The sequence below is a fragment of the Clarias gariepinus genome, chromosome 15 (genome assembly GCF_024256425.1).
Source record: "Clarias gariepinus isolate MV-2021 ecotype Netherlands chromosome 15, CGAR_prim_01v2, whole genome shotgun sequence".
In the NCBI taxonomy this organism is placed as follows: domain Eukaryota; kingdom Metazoa; phylum Chordata; class Actinopteri; order Siluriformes; family Clariidae; genus Clarias; species Clarias gariepinus.
In genome coordinates, this window is record NC_071114.1 from 31677399 (window position 1) to 31696535 (window position 19137).

Consider the following 19137-nt stretch of genomic DNA (forward strand, 5'->3'; position numbering starts at 1 on the left):
TGAGGGACAGTAATGAGATAAAATAGTCAAGCTGTTGTTAGTCTTTCGGCTGCTCCCGTCGAGGGGTCGCTGCAGCGGAACATCTGATCCTCACACACAACTTGGCACAGGCCTTGGGTGGGAATCGAACACGGGCCTTCTGCATGGCAGGCGAGAAAACCCGCCACTAACGCCCTCAATAAATAAAGGAGTCAGGGAGTATTTCAGTAGGTAAAGGTCAAGGTTGTGATGACCTCTGTGCTCTCTGATCCCTCAGACGTCACCACACCAAGACTCGACATTCCTCCATCAGTGGTCTCACCACATGGAAGCGCTGATTAAACCTGAACTGTGCCAAAAGAAAGCCCCGTGTTAACAGCGTCCAGGAGCCCCGTCCACTGATCCGGGCTCGTCATTTTGTCCAACAAGTCGATGCAAAACTTCACACTGCACGTCTGACTAGTGCCGAGTGCTGGAGCGGCCCGTCTGCAGGCCGGCGTGCGCGCAGAACGTGTGGCGCCTTCAGAAAAACTAATTACATCAGAGACACAGGACTGTCGCAGGCGCACATTAAGACGTGTTTACAGGAAGGAACGGACAAAATGACACCGGAAACATTCCATCGCTCACATCGCAGCGCCGTAAGTGCTTTACTGCCCCAACTTTCCTTTTAAAGTGTCTTTCATTAGAATTGAAACGAGGGTTTATTTTCATAAGAGAATAAAAGTTCTGAGGAATAACATTAAATAACCTGCGGCTGTATTGTGTTTAATGTCATACAGTTCAAAGATGATTTACATATCACTAGTTTTAGTTTTTTATTTTACAAACACTTTTCTGAAGTGAGGTTGTTACCTGTAATGTTCTGGAACGATCCCAGCAGGAACACACACACTGCGTGACTTTAATAAAAATAACACTGGAATGACATTAAGTTATTCTATACAACCTACATACAGCAGAATATTAGGATGTACTAAATGTGTGTGTGTGTGTGTGTGTGTGTGTGTGTGTGTGTGTGTGTGTGCGCGCGTCTCATGTCTCTTTTGCACAAACACTCACGTGTCTCGCGTGTCGTAGCGTTATCTCTCTGTTATCTGATATCGCGGAGGTTTGAGGAATGTCACACGAGACACCGCAGTATCAGTTAGCGCTTTGCTAAGCGTCCCTGCAGTGCTACCAGAGTTCACACAGCGTCCACGCTGCGTTCGCTAACACAAAACATTTTTCTCCTTTCAGCTGCTTCTTGATTTAAAAGGTTTTAGAATTTCCAGTTAGTATTTTTCTTACCTGCGAGAGTTTTATCGTGATGTTTTACAAAGCCATAGGCGCGTGTTTACTAGCCTCAGTAGCAGCTTCCCACCGCGGTCTGGGTTCGAGTCCAGATTAGAGTATCGGCTGAGCCGGGGAAAGAAAATAATAAAACTAGCGGTGTGAGCGTTTTAAGGAAGTATTTCAGTTTAAAATAAAGGCCATAAAAAGTCATATTTAGCGACGTTGTGTTGGAGTCGTTCGTTTAACGTCGTCTGAACATTGTGTAGTCAATCACTTTATTAAAGTAACTCTAACTTTTCCAAACATGCTGATTCCCACGCCGTCTCCGTAAACACCTGCAGCGGCGCTCTGTCTGACACGTCGGGTGTTAAATCTGCGCGGTGATTATTAATCTTTGTCTTTTAAAATGTTGTTTAACAACGACTTCTCCTTAGACTTCTGTTTGTTTCAGAAAGAGAAACCTGTGCTGTCTGAGGAGCAGAAGTGATGAGGAGACGCGGAACATCACCAGCTTAAAAAATGAAGCAGCGTGTTTACAAGCGCAAAAACAAGCACATTAGATTCAAACAATAGAAAATCAGCTTTACTGCCGATCTCACCCTCAGGGGCAACAAGAGCTTCACGTTCAAAGATTATCAGTTAATCCAACATGTGCAGGAGAGCGAGACAGACAGACAGACAGACAGACAGACAGACAGTTTGAAGCGGTTTCTGAGTGTTTTTTTATTTTTATTTGTTGCCTTTCATATGGATCCACTGGAACACAACACCCCACAGTTCTCCTCCTCTCTCTCTCTCTCTCTCCTTTTTTTGGAACGAGGGTTTTGCATGTGTAAACGTTTCAAACCCATTAAACTGGAGACAACATTTTCGATGGAGAGCTCGCGCTCGTATTAATTGTAAAGGCCATTATTTGGTGTCCATGAGGCTGAATCAGCTTAGCCACTCCAGTCGCACATTTGCATACAAAATGCTTTATTTTGGCAATCAATGAAAGTGCTCGACTGTACGTGCAGCTTATCACACGCTCGCAGAGAACGGATTCCTTCGCCATCTCGTTAAATTCTGTTGATGCAGAACAATTTGAAACATGGCACGGGCCGCAATGACATTTAAAAAGATGCCTCGGCTTAATTATATTTCGCAAACATTTGGCTTGTTTGTCCTCAGGGATAAAGTGCCTCCACTACAAAGTTAACTTGTTAATAATTCACAGAAGAAGCATCTCTCCCTCTCTCTCTCTTCAAAGGCTCATGACAGATAGGGACGGTCATGTAGCCAAAGCTCAGAAACAATTCACAAAATAACAACAAAAATAAATACTTTTTTTTTTATTTTAATTATATAAATGCGTTTACAGTCAAAAATAGTGACATCAGTGATGAAAACGAAAGTAATAATAATAATAATAATAATAATAATAATATGGTTGCAAGCAGCGGGGCCAAGCACCTGTGCCATCGCCAGCCGGCCGCACCGCACAACCTGTGTGACGTTAAAACCTTTAAAAAGACAACGCCACAGATTCCAACCTGTGTCCTGATTTTTTGTGCATGTTAAAACTCCAAAAGGGCCTGGGTGATTACAAAATGTTTTAAATATTTCAATTACTAATAATCCTTAGCAGAACAAACAATGATGGTGATGACATCATAGTCATGTGATGTCACATGACAATGATAATGATGATAATGATAATAACCACAGCATGCATGCGTGTGTGTGTGTGTGTGTGTGTGTGTGTGTGTGTGTGTAAAGTCTTCTCTGGAATTTTTTTTCCACTGCGTATCCTAAAGTGGCACCGATTGACTCTGGGACACCCAGAACACACCCGACTGCTGTGTAACGTAACGAAGGAGATGGACTAACGCGGCACACGCTGTCTGATCTACACCGCTGTCAGATTAGCTTTTGCTAATGTCACATGATCAAGCCGCCGTACAGGAAAACATCCAGAACCAACTCCGTACAGGAGATGAATCGGAGCCATTGTTTGATGTGGAAGCTTTAATGTATGTTAATGCATTAGTCTGCATCCTGCCCTTGATGTACGCTGAAACTTTTTTTAATGCAAGTGGAATTAACACGTCGTCCCAAATTCATCAGCGCTCGGGAACTTCAAACAGGACGCACGCTGAGGAGCGCTTTAATCTCCGAACCCCGCCGACGCCCGAGCAGCGCTAAGTGTCTTCCCCGTCTACACTTTTATTTACATTACATACTGCATTTACTGCTGCCTCGGGTCGTGGAAATGGCACACACACACACACACACACACACACACACACACACACAGGGTGTGAAATGCTTAAGTTCAGAAGACACATTAGTATCACAAAGTTTTTTTTCTTCCTGACTCACAGCTTCAAAGTTTCTGAATAATTTGCATATCAGACCTGATTGGTTTAAATATATTCTGTGACATCACAGTCTCAGCTCATGCATAGCTCCGCCCACAAATCAGTTTTATACGGAGGAAAGAGAACGGTCACAGTGTCGTTAAACATCACTGCGGTGATTAATCACAGAGACCACTTCTCATATGGGCATCGTGTGTGTGTGTGTGTGTGAGTGTGTGTGTGTGTGTGTGTGTGTTTCACCTACATGCAACTAAACCTGCAATTTCACTGTGTATCTCACACTGAGTCACGGCGCTCTGCTGCACTCACACCTTAAATAATGTCATTTCCCCCCCGCTGACCAAGATCAAAGCACACACTCACACACACTCACACGCTCACTCACATACACACACACATACAGCTGCTAAACACAAAATATCTCTACATGCCAAACAAAAGCCAATCAGTCGCTGGTGCTCGGTGTGAAAAACCGCTCGCCCGCGGCTCACGTGTGAAATGAGGTCAGGTGAGTGTCATTAGAGAAATTAACACACACACACACACCATTTTAAATGACACTTTCATGTGTGTGTGTGTGTGTGTGATTAAACATAAGTTCATCTGTGCATGAAACAAACCCTGAAAGCTGCGACGCTCACACAGACATCAGGGTTCCTCATGAAGACGACTCCGAACGTCTCTCTCTGACAGGGTGGGATTTAAACTCACAACCCTCTACACACTGACTGTGTTTCTCCCTAAACTACACTGTGCGCTGGATATCCCTCGCTCACGCTATAATAAAATGCAGAACATGTAAGAGCCTCTTCTCAAGGCCTGGTCCCCCCACACACACACACACACACACACACACACACACACACACGCCCCTCATTGTTCCAGCACATTCCTGTTAAAAGATGAGGATTTGTAGTCGTGTGTCCTTCACTGCACTCAAAGCCGCCTTCATCCTCCATCAATACCACCTAAAAATTAAACTCTACTCAATATATAAGAGCGAGCATTGATTTAATATTTTCCCGGCCACAGAAAGGAGCCTTTGCTCCGCACACTCGACTCGCAATTTGGAAATAAATTGACTGATTTAGTCTGAGGCAGAGGAGAGTGAAGGAGAGAGAGATGGAGATAAGAGAAAGAGAGTGTGTGATGTAAACCGGCTCGAGCGCTGCTGCATAAGGTGACATTGCACAACAAATCATTCACATGAATATAGAGAAAGCAAAACAATTGCTATTTCTGAAAGCAATTTTGCCTGAGCGGTGTGTTGATTGCCGCGCGTGTCGATCCGTCGCTCTCCGAGACACAAACGAGGGCGCGACGTTTCGTACGAGTTAATGCTATATTTTATCATCAGCATAACAGAATGAGGGGGAAAAAAATCACTTCTTTTAGGTAGTAAAAGTTCTGAGCATCTGTCACGAGGTACCTGAGCCTAATGAAGAATAATTAAGCAATTAAAAGTGAGATAACACACAGGTTCAGGGAGGAGATAAAGAAATAGCTGGAGCAGCAGCACTGCAGTAGGCATGTACACTACAGCGTCACTACAGCGTCACTACAGCGTCACCACAGCGTCACTACAATACGTCATGCCTACGTATCCAAGGTTGTCAATACATCATCCCCAGCGTCACTTCAGCATCAGTCATATAATTTCTACATCATCACTACAGTGTCATTACATCATCATCTACATGTCATGCCGATATCGTTACTACTGCATCATCACATCCACACATCACTACAGTGTCACATCAATATACCATCCAGTGTAGTACATGTTCACTCTTTCACCACTCTATCATTTAATCTTTAATATATATTTAATATATACAGTAATACACATAACTACATTGTTACTACACATCTATACATCATCCCTAAATCACCACATCATCACTACATCATTACCAAAGGATACATCTTCCTTAAATCAGAGGGAAAATTGCAGTTCTGCAGCAGCACAGAAAAACTACAGTGTCACATCAATACATCATCCCTTTATCACTACATGGTCACTACATCGTCACTACATCATCACTACCTCTTCCCTTTATCATTAGAACATTTCTATACATCACTATATCATCAGTGAATCTCTACATGACTACAGCGTCGCTACTTTTTCACTGCGTCATCAATACCACGTCACCGGACCTGTCCATCCATTGTTACTACCACATTACTGTCACTACATCCAAACTACATCAATAAACCACTACAGGACACTACAGCATCAATAAATCATTACAGCGCCACCTAGTCACTGCTTCACTATTATTATCAAATCACTACAGCGTCACTACATCATTACAACAACTACATCCGTCGTGACCTCACTACAGCGTCACTACATCATTACAATAAACTACATCCGTCGTGACCTCACTACAGCGTCACTACAACAACTACATCCGTCGTGACTTCACTACAGCGTCACTACATCATTACAACAACTACATCCGTTGTGATTTCACTACAGCGTCACTACAACAACTACATCCGTCGTGACTTCACTACAGCGTCACTACATCATTACAACAACTACATCCGTCGTGACTTCCCTACAGCGTCACTACATCATTACAACAACTACATCCGTCAGGCCTCACTACAGCGTCACTACAACAACTACATCCGTCGTGACTTCACTACAGCGTCACTACATCATTACAACAACTACATCCGTCGTGACCTCACTACAGCGTCACTACATCATTACAATAAACTACATCCGTCGTGACCTCACTACAGCGTCACTACATCATTACAATAAACTACATCCGTCGTGACCTCACTACAGCGTCACTACATCATTACAATAAACTACATCCGTCGTGACCTCACTACAGCGTCACTACATCATTACAATAAACTACATCCGTCGTGACCTCACTACAGCGTCACTACATCGCACTTCTCTTCAGCTGACTTTTGCTCACTATTGAAATGCAACACGTCGATTTTCCTCGTCTGTGCGAGCTCTTATTTTTCATTCTGCTCCATTAGCCAGACGTACGTTCTAAGCAAAACATCATGATACGGGTTTTTAAGTTTCCATGAGAACCGAGAGCTTATTTTAACAGCTCTGTAATTACTATTTCCCAATATAGAAATAACACTTCGACCAATTTACAGTCAAGCTGTCAAGACTAATAAGAAAATTAAAACCTGAAATTATATTTTATATCTTCAAAAAAGCAGAGAAAAGAAACTTCAAAGCCAGAGAAACAATAAATTAAATTCTTAATATGCCCATAGTTAAAGTTTTTAAAAACTTTAAGTTAAATACTAAATGACATACATATAGCGGCATTTAAAAAAACAACAACCACAACAACAACAGCACAGGGTTGAGTTTGATACGTCTGTAGGTCGGTTGTAATCTCAGGCTAAAATAATATTATCCTGATGATCAGAGCGTAAGGCACTCCTCTGGTGATGGCGGCTTCAGAGGATTTCGAGATTATAATTGAAAAAATGACAGAAAAAATGGGTTTATGCCGACGAACATTATTTCTAACACACAGAGGCAGGCGAGGATGAAAAGGCAGCAGGAATTACAATATAAATACTGAATTGACGTTATAGAGGTCATTCTGTGCTCAAGTGTTTCAGAGCCAAAGTACAGACTCAGAGAATCTTAATGTCAAACTTAAAGAGGAAAAAAACAACCTGTACATTATCGGTGGTTTATTCCCCCGAGCTTCTCACAACAAGAGTTAAACTCCTGCACTACATTTTATTCTGTTTCATTTATTCCAGCTTTGTGTTTCTGTAAGACAGTGTTATATTAAATAAAATACAAATAATCAACAACAAAGTACTTCTAATGTTTGTCCATTTTAAATGTAGATCAGTGCAGCAGATTATTAGTAAAGTGTTTAACCTCAGCAGGAGGCACGAGCTTGACCAGAAAGACACTGCAAAAACATTGACAGCAGCGACATCTGGTGGACACAAGGACACTCTGCAAGCATAAATACACGAACAGCAACAACAAAATAATAATAATAATGAGATGATTTTTTTGGGGGGTGTAATAATAATAATAATAATAATAATAATAATAATTAGTTGATTTTTTGGGGGGATGCAATAATAAAAATAATAATAATTAGTTGATTTTTTGGGGGGATGCAATAATAAAAATAATAATAATTATTATAATTATTATAATTATAAAAAATAATAAGATAATTTTGGGGGGATATATTAATAATAATAATAATAATAATAATAATAATAATAATAATGAGATGATTTTTTGGGGGGAATACAATAATAATAATAATAATAATAATAATAATATTTACTTGATCAGTCTTGGGCTGGTTGTGGACGATGGATTAATGCCAGAGTGCAGAAATGCTACGTGGTGACGTCACTATAAATCCTGCTCTGACCTCAGGACCCAGTTGTTTATGTAAAATGTCGCTTTCAGGGATTCAGAAAATCACGATGCTCTCTTGCCTCGTCCTCTCCATGGCTCTGTTTTTGCCCAAACTGTTTTCATCTGCAGTAAAGGACAAGGAGGTTCTTCATTCAGAGGGTAAGGTCAACCTCAACAGATTTCCCTTTTCCATCTCCCCAACCCCTGCATTTTTCATCTCGGTCTGAGACTGATTCATAATTTAATGATTTTTTTTTCACTAATCCTCCTCGTCACAGTCACGGTTAGTGTTAACCCCTATTTTATGAATGTTAAGGTTTATACAGTACTATAACGTTTATACAGTATGATAACGTTTAAACACTACTATAACGTTTATACACTACTATAACGTTTATACAGCACTATAACGTTTAAACACTACTATAACGTTTATACAGTACTATAACGTTTAAACACTACTATAACGTTTATACAGTACTATAACGTTTAAACACTACTATAACGTTTATACAGTACTATAACGTTTAAACACTACTATAACGTTTATACACAACTATAACGTTTAAACACTACTATAACGTTTATACAGTACTATAACGTTTATACAGTACCATAACGTTTAAACACTACTAAAACGTTTATACAGCACTATAACAATTATACACTACTATAACGTTTATACAGTACTATAACGTTTAAACACTACTATAACGTTTATACAGTACTATAACGTTTATACAGTACTATAACGTTTAAACACTACTATACCGTTTATACAGTACCATAACGTTTAAACACTACTATAACGTTTATACAGTACTATAACGTTTAAACACTACTATAACGTTTAAACACTACTATAAAGTTTATACAGTACTATTCCGTTTATACAGTACTATAACGTTTAAACAGTACTATAACGTTTAAACACTACTATAACATTTATACAGTACTATAACGTTTACACAGTACTATAATGTTTAAACACTACTATAACGTTTATGCACTACTATAACGTTTATACAGTACTATAACGTTTATCCACTACTATAACGTTAATACAGTACTATAACGTTTATACAGTACTATAATGTTTATGCACTACTATAACGTTTATACAGTACTATAACGTTTATACAGTACTATAATGTTTAAACACTACTATAACGTTTATACAGTACTATAAAGTTTAAACACTACTATAACGTTTATACAGTACTATAACATTTATACAGTACTATAACGTTTAAACACTAGTATAAATTTTATACAGTACTATAGCATTTATACAGTACTATAACGTTTAAACACTACTATAACGTTTATACAGTACTATAACGTTTATACAGTACTATAACGTTTATGCACTACTATAACGTTTATACAGTATGATAACGTTTATGCACTACTATAACGTTTATACAGTACTATAACGTTTATCCACTACTATAACGTTTATACAGTACTATAACGTTTATACACTACTATAACGTTTATACAGTACTATAACGTTTATGCACTACTATAACGTTTATACAGTACTATAACGTTTATACACTACTATAACGTTTATTCAGTACTATAACGTTTATGCACTACTATAACGTTTATACAGTACTATAACGTTTATGCACTACTATAACGTTTATACAGTACTATAACGTTTATGCACTACTATAACGTTTATACAGTACTATAACGTTTATCCACTACTATAACGTTTATACAGTACTATAACGTTTATACAGCACTATAACGTTTATACAGTACAGTACTATAACGTTTGAACACTACTATAACGTTTATACAGTACTATAACGTTTATACAGTACTATAACGTTTATACAGTACAGTACTATAATGTTTGAACACAACTATAACGTTTAAACACTACTATAACGTTTATACAGTACTATAACGTTTATACAGTACAGTACTATAACGTTTGAACACAACTATAACGTTTATACAGTACTATAACGTTTACACAGTACTATAATGTTTAAACACTACTATAAATTTTATACAGTACTATAACGTTTAAACACTACTATACCGTTTATACAGTACCATAACGTTTAAACACTACTATAACGTTTATACAGTACTATAACGTTTAAACACTACTATAACGTTTATACAGTACTATAACGTTTAAACACTACTATAACGTTTATACAGTACTATAAAGTTTATACAGTACTATAACGTTTATACAGTACTATAACGTTTATACAGTACTATAACGTTTAAACACTACTATAACGTTTATACAGTACTATAACGTTTATACAGTACTATAACGTTTATGCACTACTATAACGTTTATGCACTACTATAACGTTTATACAGTACTATAACGTTTATCCACTACTATAACGTTAATACAGTACTATAACGTTTATACAGTACTATAATGTTTATGCACTACTATAACGTTTATACAATACTATAACGTTTATCCACTACTATAAACGTTTATACAGTACTATAACGTTTATACAGTACTATAACGTTTAAACACTACTATAACGTTTATACAGTACTATAACGTTTATACAGTACTATAACGTTTATACAGTACTATAACGTTTATCCACTACTATAACGTTTAAACACTACTATAACGTTTATGCACTACTATAACGTTTATACAGTACTATAACGTTTATGCACTACTATAACGTTTATACAGTACTATAACGTTTATGCACTACTATAACGTTTATACAGTACTATAACGTTTATGCACTACTATAACGTTTATCCACTACTATAACGTTTATACAGTACTATAACGTTTATGCACTACTATAACGTTTATACAGTACTATAATGTTTATACAGTACTATAACGTTTATACAGTACTATAACGTTTATACAGTACTATAACGTTTATACACTACTATAACGTTTATACAGTACTATAACGTTTATACAGTACTATAACGTTTATACAGTACTATAAAGTTTAAACACTACTATAACGTTTATACAGTACTATAACATTTATACAGTACTATAATGTTTATACAGTACTATAACGTTTAAACACTACTATAATGTTTATACAGTATTATAACGTTTAAACACTACTATAACGTTTATACAGTACTATAAAGTTTATACAGTACTATAACGTTTATACAGTACTATAACGTTTATACAGTACTATAATGTTTAAACACTACTATAACGTTTATACAGTACTATAAAGTTTAAACACTACTATAACGTTTATACAGTACTATAACATTTATACAGTACTATAATGTTTATACAGTACTATAACGTTTAAACACTACTATAATGTTTATACAGTACTATAACGTTTATGCACTACTATAACGTTTATACAGTACTATAACGTTTATACAGTATGATAACGTTTAAACACTACTATAACGTTTATACACTACTATAACGTTTATACAGCACTATAACGTTTATACAGTACAGTACTATAACGTTTGAACACTACTATAACGTTTATACAGTACTATAACGTTTATACAGTACTATAACGTTTATGCACTACTATAACGTTTATGCACTACTATAACGTTTATACAGTACTATAACGTTTATCCACTACTATAACGTTAATACAGTACTATAACGTTTATACAGTACTATAATGTTTATGCACTACTATAACGTTTATACAATACTATAACGTTTATCCACTACTATAAACGTTTATACAGTACTATAACGTTTATACAGTACAGTACTATAACGTTTAAACACTACTATAACGTTTATACAGTACTATAACGTTTATACAGTACAGTACTATAACGTTTGAACACAACTATAACGTTTAAACACTACTATAACGTTTATACAGTACTATAACGTTTATACAGTACCATAACGTTTAAACACTACTAAAACGTTTATACAGCACTATAACAATTATGCACTACTATAACGTTTATACAGTACTATAACGTTTATGCACTACTATAACGTTTATCCACTACTATAACGTTTATACAGTACTATAACGTTTAAACACTACTAAAAAGTTTATACAGTACTAAAACGTTTATACAGCACTATAACAATTATACACTACTATAACGTTTATACAGTACTATAACGTTTAAACACTACTATAACGTTTATACAGTACCATAACGTTTGAACACTACTATAACGTTTATAAAGTACTATAAAGTTTATACAGTACTATTCCGTTTATACACAACTCTAATGTTTATACAGTACTATAACATTTAAACACTACTATAAAGTTTATACAGTACTATAACATTTATACAGTACTATAACGTTTATACAGTACTATAATGTTTATACAGTACTATAACGTTTAAACACTACTATAATGTTTATACAGTACTATAACGTTTAAACAGTACTATAACATTTATACAGTACTATAACGTTTAAACACTAGTATAAATTTTATACAGTACTATAGCATTTATACAGTACTATAACGTTTAAACACTACTATAACGTTTATACAGTACTATAACGTTTAAACACTACTATAACGTTTAAACACTACTATAATGTTTAAACACTACTATAACGTTTATACACTACTATCTTGTTGAAAAACCTTTAAGAACTTTAGAGGAGTTTATGTAAACAAATATTTTCCTGAAACAGCTGCTAGTTTTAGTTTTTCATTTAACATTTTGGCTCCAGCTGTGTGTTATCACCAGATCACTTAGTGTTTCCTGAAGACACTTTATTAGGATGATTTGAGCAGTCAGTCAGCTTTCTCCTGCTGCAGTTAAAACTCAGAATTAATACTGAAGGCTAAAGGGAAAAGAAAATAAACTGATCAGCTTTGAAAGTTTCTGGTGCAGAGGAACATTTCCGCCATGGACACTGAACTCTGTTTTTCAGCAGTTGGTCCTGGAAGTCTTCACGGCCGTGGATCTTCAGGAGAAGATCAGGGGAGGCCCGATTCACTTTATACCACGAGTCCAAACCTCAGGTCCTTTCCTCAGACCAAGCCTCCTCAGAAAGCTAAACTCCTCGCCCGAGTCGCTCCGGTTTACGGCTTTGGAATTTTCCTCTACATCATTTACATATTCTATAAGGTATTTACATAAACACTGTTGGTTTTAGTAATGAGGGTCACTGAGATGTGCTGGAGCTCAGAAAACTGATTTACCAATCATCCATTTTATTGACTTCCTCTAGACGTCCGCACAGCAGAGGCAATCTTTTAATAACACTAAAGACCCACGCATCTGTTCCTTAGGTGTTTAGGTTACTCCTTCCGACCAGCAATCAATCAAATCCTTTCCAACAGTAAACAGTATGATGTTATTTCTAACCCAGTGACCCAGAGTAAGGACATATTTATTGATAAAAACTTTAACCCTTAAAACTCAGGCGGCACAGATCCGTGCCTGCAACGCCACAATAGATCAGTGACGATAAAAAATATTACATATATATATATATATACACACACACACACAGTGGGTACGGAAAGTCTTCAGACCCTCTTACATTTTTCACTCTTTGTTTTATTGCAGCAATTTGCTAAAATCATTTAATTTCCTTGTTTTCACTCGTTACTCTACACACAGCACCTCATATTGACAGAAAAACACAGAATTGTTGACATTTTTGCAGATAAAAAAAAAAAAAAAAACTCAAATATCACATGGGCCTAAGTATTCAGACCCTTTGCTGTGACACTCATATATTTAACTTGGGTGATGTCCATTTATTCTGATCATCCTTGAGATGGTTCTACACCTTCATTTGAGTGCAGCTGTGTTTCATTATACTGATTGGACTTGATTAGGAAAGCCACACACCTGTCTATATAAGACCTTACAGCTCACAATGCATGTCAGAGCAAATGAGAATCATCAGGTCAAAGGAACTGCCTAAAGAGCTCAGAGAGAGAATTGTGGCAAGGTACAGATCTGGCCAAGGTTACAAAACAATTTCTGCTGCACTTAAGGTTCCCAAGAGCACAGTGTCCTCCATAACCCTTAAATGGAAGACATTTGGGATAGCCAGAACCCTTCCTAAAGCTGGCGGTTCGGCCCAACTGAGCTATTGGGGGAGAAGAACCCAAAGATCACTGTGGCTGAGCTCCAGAGATGCAGTCGGGAGATGGGAGAAAGTTGTATAAGGTCAACCATCACTGCAGCCCTCCACCAGTCGGGGCTTTATGGCAGAGTGGCCCGACGGAAGCTTCTCCTCGGTGCAAGACACATTTAAAAACACCTGAAGGACTCCAAGATGGTGACAAAATAAGATTCTCTGGTCTGATGAGACCAAGATAGAACTTTTTGGCCTTAATTCTAAGCGGTATGTGTGGAGAAAACCAGGCACTGCTTACAGTCCCAACAGTGAAGCATGGTGGTGGCAGCATCATGCTGTGGGGGTGTTTTTCAGCTGCAGGGACAGGACGACTGCTTGCAATCGAGGGAAAGATGAATGAGGCCAAGTACAGGGATATCCTGGACGAAAACCTTCTCCAGAGTGCTCACTACCTCAGACTGGGCTGAGGGTTCACCCTCCAACAAGACAATGACCCTAAATACACAGCTAAAATAATGAAGGAGTGGCTTTACAACAACTCTGTGACTGTTCGTAAAGGCCCAGCCAAAGACCTGACTTAAACCCAATTGAGCGTCTCTGGAGAGAACTAAAAATGGCTGTCCACCAACATTTACTATCCAACCTGATAGTACTGGAGAGGATCTGGAAGGAGAAACGGCAGAGGATCCCCAAATCCAGGTGTGAAAAACCTGGTCCATCTTTCCTTAAAAGGCTCCTGGCTGTATTAGATCAAAAGGTGCTTCTACTAAATACTGAGCAAAGGGTCTGAGTACTTAGGGCCAAGTGATATTTCAGTTTTTTTTTTATAAATCTGCAAAAATGTCAACAATTCTGTATTTTTCTGTCAATATGGGGTGCTGTGTGTACATTAATGAGTAGGGTTGGGTACCGAAAACCAATACGGCACCGGTACCTACTGTATATAACCGGTATGTACCAGACCGAAACAGAACGCGAATTTCTGTGTTATTTTAGTGCCACTTAAACGTCTGAACTGTTGATTAAATGACGCAGTTGTAATAAGCACCAGATTCATCAACACACATGATCGCTAGTAAAATTTATATACTGCATTCATGGGGCGTCAGAAATGATTGGAAAAATAAATTATTTCCTTAGTTAGTAAAATCTTGAGAACTTCAAAAAGCTTTGAAAAAACAAATCCAAAACATTGTTGCAGTAATGTTACTGTCCATTTTATTTTTGTAGATTAAAAATTTATTAGATAAAAAAAAATAAAAGCACCAATCATCAGCTAACGTTACACTCGCTCTGACGCCAGCAGGTGGTCTACTGCTATCTTAGTGTGGCGGAGGGCACGCGGGTCCGGGTCTATGTTCACCGACCCGCGTGAGTTGAAAAAATGTAGAGCTCTGAAAATGAACATATTATTTTTTTTAGTCGTAGAAACAAATTAAAGCAACCATAACCATGCGTAATCATGTGCGCTTTCGCTTTGCCTGTGTGACCTATTTTTTATTTCTTTGCCCAGTCATTTCTGTAAAGTTGTTACCCAAAATTCAGTTCAGTATATTGCTCATTTTGTGCTGAAAAAGGATACGTCACTCTATACTGCACAATCCTGAGCCCTGAATATTATTTTTGTATTAAAAAAACAGCAAAACAGATAATGGCTAAAATGTCCCAATCTTTAAGCTCCAGCATTTCTGTACATCTCTCAGAATAAGGGCGAAAGCTGAATGCTGTAAATGTGAGTGTACTGTACACTAAACTTCAGTTTATTTCCCTTTCAGTTTTCCCATAGAGACCCTCGTACAGCACAGAGACGCAGCTTCTCCATCACGACCCCGGAAAACACAGACCAGGACCTGCGTAAGTCTCACTGGTGTGTGTGTGTGTATGTGTGTGTACTGCTGCATAAATAAATTTTAAAAAATCCAAAATTATTGAAAATAATTCAAAATTATCCTTTTTGAAGCTGTTTAATTTTAACACCATGACGTGCTGAAGACTGACACACGTGCAGGGTTTTAATCAAACAAGAGACAAGAGGGTGTAAGGCCTAAAACCAGTAGTGACCTTACACACACACATTTTAAAATAATAACAATCAGAAGATAAATAATTAAGTGCATAAATAGTTATAAGAAAGTTTTCAACCGTCTAAAGTTATACAGTTTTATAAAGCAAATTCTTGTCACTTAAAATGTGGGTTTAAACGTAGCCAAGAAAAAAATTTAAACTTTTAATTAAAGCAGAAAATGTTTTACTTTCTATTAAGTTTCATTATAAAAATTATTGTTGTGAAAAATCTGAACTAAACAATTCCAGAATCTTTTACCAAAAACAAAATGAAATCTTTAAAAATATTTTGCCACTTACAAACTTTTATTAATAATAAATAAATCAGCTGTAAAGTTTACTGTAAATCATCGAATGTAAAGCAGCTGCATGTGTCAGGTCGTGACTTTTACACAACAGAGGTGTTTTTATTTTTACTTCCTCATTAACCTCCTGGTGGCGCTGTTACTGCACTCGGTGAGGATGATGAAGCATCTTGCATCCTGATGGAGTGAAGAACATCACCATGTGTGACATTCTGAAACTTCCCCGACTCAAACACACTGACAGAATACTACAGTTTGAGAGTTAATCAGGAATGGACTTTAGTGGTTTGTAGGCGCTTCACTCCAAAAATATGCTGAACAGGGGGCGGAGCAAATCGTCCAGCAGATCTAGCTAAATCCGACCCTGTGCACTAAAGAGTGCTCTCTAATAGACACTACAGTGTGTGATATGAAGTTTATTACAAAAGCCCACTGCAGGTTCAGAGCGTCTGTAGTCACAGGATCCCGAACTCAGGTGAGACATCAGAGCAGGTTCTGGCAGGTCAGAGCAGGTGGTGAGGTCAAAACCCTGCAGCAGTCCTTCTACAGTTCACCCTGAGTATGCTGTGGATTGTAGAGGTGTTGTAGCTGAATCCTGAGTACATTTTAACATTTCGTAGCCAACAGTCAATTTGTAGATGGTTGAAGAAATGTGAAGCCACAGAGGCGAGCAAGAACTGACAAGAATTTCAATTTTAGACAGTTTGATGTGTGGAAACCCTCTTAAGACTCAGTGTCAGTACTTTATGCCCGAAGAACCTCAGGACATCTATAATCTCTGGTGTAACTGCCGTTTTACAGCAGAAGATGAGATGACGAAGCTACAGACCAGAATAAAACAGATGGATGGACAGCGAGAGAGAAGAACATCAAAATCTTTTCAAAATCCTGTAAGGTACTAATACATTTTCTCTTAAAAGTAAAAAGTTAACCAGGGACTCCGAGTGGTGCAGTGGTAAAGTGCTCGTCCTATCACCCGGAGATCGCGAGTTAGATTCCCAGGTGATGCTGTAACCTCTTGCAGCCTAGAGAGAGCTGATTGGCCGAGGGTAGGGATGAGAGGTACCTAATGCTCTCACATTAATTACGGCTCTACAGCCAAACAGGAGCTCCTGTGGAGCGAAGGAGCGAATAGCACTGTCCTCCAAGTCCAATGGTCCAACGTCACATGGTTTAAATTAAACGCTAGTTTAATTTAATTCATGATAGTCTTCGGCCCTCCCGACTGAGTGGTGGTTGTAGCTTTAATGTGAAGCCCCCTAGTGAAAGGAAGGAATTGGATACAACTTAATTAGAAAATTGGGAAATTGGGGGGCGGGGACTAAATAGTCCTTTCAAACTCACTGAACACTTGTTCAAATAACATGGGGGAAGTTTTATGCTGTTTGAGGAAGCTGTATGTGTACATATTGTAGATCTCAGGAGGTTTCTCAGATCTTCATTTATTGTCCTGGTCACAGGTGTCATAAATACAGAGGTGGACAGGAGAAGAGAAAACTCCAGCACCTGAGAAAGATCACATACATGGTGGTGGAGGAACATCCACTGGAAGACATGACCCCTGAGGTGGAAGCTGAGGAAACTCCATATTCTGCAGACTGGGAGGGTAAAACATCACACACTCACTTGCTGAAGCTCCTATTGACTTTTTATCTCTGAACAGTTTTACTGAACAGATCACTGAATAAATTGAGCTTATAGACTCACTGCCATTCATCTAAAGAGCTTCCATTACTCATGAAGGTCTCAGATGATTATAAAGACACCTTCATGGGTGTCTGATTGTGTCCTTTGCCTTCTCAGGTTATTCAGAAGAGACGTTTCCTCGATACATGGTGCCACTTCGCAGATGTCGATATCCAAGTGTCATCTTGGAGGAGCCATATGGAGATGTTCCTACACCCGAGGAACTGGCTGAAAGAATACACAGAGAAGAAGAGGAAGATGAAGAAAGTGAAGAAGAGAGTAAAGAAGTGAAGTATGAGGCCATTGAAGACAAAGATGATCCTAAAGGGATGAGTGAGGATGATGAACTCAAGCAGGAACTGGAACTGGAAAAAGGAGAAGAAGTAAATGATAATGAAGATGATGCTGATGAAGCAGATTATAGAGATAGCGAAGAAGAAAAGGAGGATCATGAAGATCAAGGTTGTCTGGTACATAACTCCACTGATGAAGAGGAGACACCTGATACAACTCAAAAAGAGAAGGAAAGAAAAATATTCAGCCAGAGAAGACGCCTAACGTTCAGTAATCACAGGCACCTCTTCGATTATCCAAATAGAGGCACTGTTGGCTGCAGTTCTGAAGATAAGGAAGATGCTAATGATGATGATGAGGAGGAGGATGTAGAGGAGAATAAGCAGGATGAAGATGATGATCTAAAGGAGATGGAGGAGGAAGATGACCCTCTGATGGAGGCTGAGCGCCTTGGCTTCAGCACTGGGTTCACTAGTGAACCTGAAGAACAGGAAGTTGATCTGTTTAACTTCCTTCTCACATACAAACCTGAGACTGTGATGAACTCTGAACACTCAGGAGCAGCTGAAGCTCCTGGGCTCAGGATGCGCTACAAGAACCTGAATAAGAAAAACTGAGCTGATGTTAACACGGTCCAGACCACGTTCACCATCAGTTATGGAGCCCAGGCACAGATCCTGATTTACTTTTACTGCAGGGGATCAAAAAAAACAAACAACTTTGTTT

General features: G+C 38.0%; 1 protein-coding gene across 1 annotated transcript; it reads left to right on the plus strand.

Moving 5' to 3' along the window:
* Window positions 1–8048: 8048 nt before the first annotated feature.
* Window positions 8049–19028, plus strand: ric3a (RIC3 acetylcholine receptor chaperone a). Its single transcript, XM_053512712.1, has 6 exons — window positions 8049–8169; window positions 12899–13095; window positions 15838–15916; window positions 17233–17326; window positions 17892–18037; window positions 18235–19028. The coding sequence occupies exons 1-6, from the start codon at window positions 8049–8051 to the stop codon at window positions 19026–19028; spliced, it is 1431 nt and encodes a 476-aa protein (XP_053368687.1).
* Window positions 19029–19137: the final 109 nt, after the last annotated feature.